We start from the raw sequence: 5,296 nt of genomic DNA on the forward strand, positions 1-5,296 counted from the left end.
CGCTCTTCCCGCTGGTGGATGTGGGCGTGTCCTCGTGTTGCCCGAACAGCTCCTCGATGGCTCGGGTGTCGATGAGGAACGCGGTGTCCCCGCCGGGCCGTCCGAGGGTCCACAGGTTCGGTTCGTCACGCTGTTTGACACGGTCTTCGGGAATCGGCTTCCAATAGAAACTTCTCACCCTCCTCTTCCTTTCCACAGGGATTCCCACAGGCAGGGGCGGAGGAAGGGGAGGAGCCGGGGGCGGGGCGTTGATGGGGGCGTGGTCATGCGATAAGGGAGGAGGGGACATTAAAACACTGACCCCGCCCACTTCGTCAAAACTCTGGCTCTCATTGGCCAACGAGACACTCATTGTAGGAGATGTGGGTGTGGTCAGAAGATGATTGACAGCAGCGCTATACTGCATGACATCATCAGAGTGTTTCTTAAAGCCACGCCCCCCACAGATGTATCCTTGAATGCCATGAAGACGCCGCAATCAGAAACTTCTGTAATAGGAGAATTAACACCAAAACATTAACGGACGCAAATAAAACTGTAAATATTCAACTAGATTTTTACATGTTGGTGTTCGTGCACAATTAAACACACTTGAGTGACGATACAAACACACTGAGGACCCAATGAACAACAAACTCATCATTGTTTTATAGAACGCATCCAGTTTTTGCTAAATAATGTACGAGCGGTTACACAAGCAAGAGAAAGAGTCAATCTGTGTGCTGAAAACAGCTTTTCCAATAGTTCCTGAAACAGGATATTGAGAGATTAATTCAGATTTTCACTAATACGTCCATGTCCTGACGTCATGTGATCTTTATGAGATGACATCACAGTTTATTAAGGAACAAAATCCATTTCAGTTCTTCTACACGCAATCGGGACAATAGACGCACAACCTCACCTGTGTGTATGGAAATTATGCACAACAATCATACAAAATCTGTAAGGCAGATTCAGTGTTTCTTTGAGCATCACTCAAACTAAACAACAGGGTGAATTAAATTAAACTAATCATGAGAAAATCTTACATCAAATGACTATTCATCACAAATAATTCACCATCATCAGTGTGTTTCACTAAATCTGCTCCTGGTGATGGATATGATGTTTCAGTGTTTCATTTACGTGACAACACACAATTTCTTAATATAATAACGTTAATAAATATTTTATTATGTGTTATACATAAGCTGCTCTTATTCATTTCAGAATTAAACTGAGAAAACAAACAACAATAATCAAGCAGACAAGCTTCAGTAAACTCAACTCGTTCAACAGCTGTATAATGAAGATAACGCTTATATTTAATCTTAATCTTTAATTCAATATATTTAAGTCCCTCATAAAAACTATAATACATAACATACAATAGTATAATATATTAACAACCGATCAGTGATGAAGAAAATGAGCTTACCTTTATGTACTTATGAAAATGTTCCTAAAGATTGCTTCAGTCACAGCACTTTAACTGATCATAACTGTAAAAAATCAACCGAATTATGAGATATATTCATAACTTAATCATTAATTATATTACATCACATTACATTACATTACTTTAATTCCATTAACAATGGAGGTGAGTGAAATTTCCGTGCGTCCGGTGAGTTTGACAGGAGCTCTCACGCATGCGCACACCACACGAACACACACACACACACACACACACGCACACACACACACACACACACACACACACACACACACACACACACACACACACACACACACACACACACTTATACACAAGTAAAACACAATACAGTCATATATTTATATTAGTACAGTCATCTAAAGCAGAGTAATGGACAACAATCATGGCATAAAATGATGCGACCTGGAAATGTTGTAATATTAAAGCAGATGAAACAGTTTTGAGTGTGTGTGTGTGTGTGTGTGTGTGTGTGTGTGTGTGTGTGTGTGTGTGTGTGTGTGTGTGTGTGTGTGTGTGTGTGTGTGTGAGACTGATAACAGCTCTGCTCGTCACACCCAGCATCAGTAAACTGTCAGTCCTGATATTTTAAATTATTTGCATGATTGTTGTACACACACAATTTGCCAAAGAGAGAATAGCCTACAATAGTTATTATTAAAAATGTTGGCACCCTTGGTAAATATGAACAACGAAGCCTCTGAAACTAAATATGTATTGTTAATTGGATTTTTTCTTGAAACCCTCCCAAACAACATGTGGTGATGTAGGTGTTTACACTTCTGTGAAACAGGAAGTCATAGCTAGACAATTTCATGTTCCTAGTCACCCTGGTGTGCTAAAAATAAATAAATTAAATTAAAATTAGAAATAAAATAAAAATTTATAAATTAAGTAAAAAAAAAAAAAAGATACAATGTATTAACACATTTTACAACTTATTTTTGAAACATTATTTGAAAAAAAAAGTGTTGCTACAATTTAGTTTCAGTATCCAGTACTTTCGTTAAAGGTGCAATAAGCAATTTCTGAGAAGCACTGTTGACATTTTAAATCAACCCAATCAAGCACGCCCCTCCCTTCGTTGCTCCGCCCCCAAATGCAAGAGAGGATGTCTATTTACATAGATGAATCGATGTTTCAGGAAAAATCAAGCGAAGATGACGACAGAACAACAAGGAAGAACAAAAACTGAACACACAGTATAGATACAAGCAAGCAGTGTTGGGAAAGTTCACTTTCTACATGAACTAGTTCAAAATTCAGTTCACACATTTTAAAAGGAACTAGTTCAGTTCATACTTTAAAATTTTTAACTAGTTCATAGTTCTTTTTTTCCATTTTGCTGCAAGCTTTTATTTTTCAAAATGATTGCCACAGCCCATATAGAACTACAGACAGCAGTTATTTTATCGGCGGGCAAAGTTTGCCCAGAAATGTAAGATGTTTCCCATCCTCACCGACCTCGTCATTAAACTTGTTTAAATGAACATACGACGCCTCTTGCTGCTTTTTGTGTTGATGACGCGTGTGGCGGTGCGGCACTGGTGCTGGTGTTGCCAGATTGGGTGTTTTTCCGCTACATATTAAGGCCTGTTTACGGTGTGTTTTATCCGGGTTTTCGGCTGGAAGGCTCTAAAGAAATCTGGCACTCTATTGAACGAAGTTAAACCGAGAGCGCGTCGTTCACAGACACCAGAATGAACGAGTTCACAGTGACGATCACCAGGCAGTGATACAGTACGTTCAGTTCACGTTCGCCCAAAATATGAACGCGTTCAGGCCATAGACTGTAAAAAAAGATGGACGACGCCCCTTCGCTCTCTTCCATTGGCGAGAAGTGAAGCCACCATTGTCCCGATATGGCGCTGACATCTTGGGATGTGAGTCTGCGCAGTTGCGATTTCGGGACCAGACATGCGCAGTAGTGAGCAGGAAGTAAAGCCGCGAAATCAACGTCCCGCCCTCACTCTCGGCGAATCAATCACAAGCACACGCCTCTGCTGCAGAACAACCCATGATGTCGGTGTGAAATAATTAATTATAGAAATTTAGATATTCAATTCAAAGCTCCAATATCCTCAGTCCTCCAAAGATCCCGAAAAAAAGTCTGTTGTTGCTTCAGTGACTACTTTGCTCAGAGAACCTGTCAATCACAGCTGTCAATCATGTACGTCACAGCGCCGTTTTTATAGCATCAAATAACTAACTAAAAACAAACTTATTTTAAAAACTAACACTTGAAATTACATCCGTGCGATAATAACTACAGTAAATGACAGAAACTATCTTTGGAAAAAAGATATGTGAAGTGTAATTTAATTGTTTAGTTGGTCTCACGTCCCGTTGAATAACATGGGGAGGCGGGGTTTATGAGCTATACTAGGACCGGCCACCGGGGGGCGATCGAGACGCTTTGGCTTCACTTTTCAGGTCTTGTGCGGCACGCTTGGTTCAGGCACAACACTGCATGAGTGTGTTCGTCGCCAGCAGCTCCAGACAAACAATTACACTCAACACTGTCCTGATACTAGAGCTAACATCACAACAGCAACATTGCGTCTGTGAAACGTAGTGAAACCAATGTTACTCACATTCAAAGCAGAAACAACAAAACCTCCCTGTCCATTTCCAGGAAGTCCTGCTTCGGTCTCTCCAGTAGGGTTGTGCCGATAGACGATAGTATCGTGTATCGCCGATAGTCATTGATATCGCTGATGGCTGCTGCATTAGACGATATCAATGGGATAATTGGCTAGTTTTCCCATTAATGTATTAAATAATAATAAGTAGAATGTACATTTCCAGAAGAAAATGTGAGTGGTGCTTGCAGTGGCAAAACACGGCACCGCACAGATGGTACAATGTTGTACATGATTACATACGAGCCAACAATCATGTCTGTACGATATTGTGGAGCTGAAATATGGCTTCTATAGGTTGCAATATAATTGCTAGGTGGCTCTAAAGGGTTGCTAGGCTGTGGCTACACAGTTATTATGGTGTTTCTATAGAGCTGCAAAGGTATTCTGGGTGGCTGGTATTGTGTTGCTAGGGTGTTCAGGGCGATTGGTAAGGTATTTTGGTGGTTGCTATGGTGTTACTAGGTGGTTGGTAGTTGTCACAGATGGTTACTATGGAGTTTTTTAACTGAAAAAAAACAACTTGTTTAACAAGAATTTTTCCACTGTCATTAATGTAGGTCCACAAGAGAAATATTAAGCCAGGAAATTAAGATAGTCGCTATACGGTTATATAGAATGCGTCGTTAAGCAGCGACAGATGCCGAAAGCTCAGTCCGTTTCTGGTTTCACTTTCAGCGAATGAACGCGTTCACATGCACGTGCTTACATTTTCCTTTATCGGAGTCGACCCAGCTAGATTTTTGACCATTGTCCTGATTTCTCCCGGCATTATAAACACATTAACCCGCGATCTTTGGGCTTATTGAAGTGTGCATAACTGCATATGTGATAGGCTATATGACCGGAAAGCGTCCATACTGTGAATTTAAATGCATCCAGACAGAGAGCACTGGTAGCAGGACATATATCAAAAACACTTTCTTGACCCAAGAAATTATAAAAACGTGTTTTCATCTCAGAAGTAGGCTAGACTACAGTCAAAATGCAGCATCTGTAACGGCATGAGGATAATATGAGTCCGCTGACGTGTTGAAATACTCTTCAGTTTTTAATGCTTTATTTAACATCAAAACAGACATAATAAATTTAATACTCTGAGTCAGATAGAAGAATGATTAGGATATTTTTTTACCTCACTATACCGGGATATAACCTGATTTAGCCTATTAATAAACACTCCACCTTTTCTAGCAAAATAGAAAATATTCTCAAC

General features: G+C 40.1%; 1 protein-coding gene across 4 annotated transcripts in view; it reads right to left on the bottom strand.

Moving 5' to 3' along the window:
* LOC143733707 (FH2 domain-containing protein 1) overlaps positions 1-1,871 on the bottom strand; it is a 19,422-nt gene extending 17,551 nt beyond the window's left edge. Inside the window, exons 1-3 of one of the 4 annotated variants that reach the window (XM_077225152.1) lie at positions 1,564-1,871; positions 1,421-1,484; positions 1-488 (exon numbers count right to left, since the gene is read on the bottom strand). The exon at positions 1-488 is cut by the window's left edge and continues 38 nt beyond it. In XM_077225152.1, coding sequence (XP_077081267.1) covers positions 1-406 — 406 coding nt within the window. In that variant the 5' untranslated portion in view covers positions 407-488; positions 1,421-1,484; positions 1,564-1,871. Of the gene's footprint in view, positions 489-1,420 lie in introns of all 4 variants that reach the window. The other 3 variants (XM_077225155.1, XM_077225153.1, XM_077225156.1) reach the window with 3 other exon arrangements.
* Between the last annotated feature and the right edge of the window lie 3,425 nt (positions 1,872-5,296).

The sequence above is a fragment of the Siphateles boraxobius genome, unplaced genomic scaffold, assembly GCF_051911475.1.
Source record: "Siphateles boraxobius isolate OS27281-9 unplaced genomic scaffold, OSU_SipBor_1 126, whole genome shotgun sequence".
Lineage (NCBI taxonomy): Eukaryota > Metazoa > Chordata > Actinopteri > Cypriniformes > Leuciscidae > Siphateles > Siphateles boraxobius.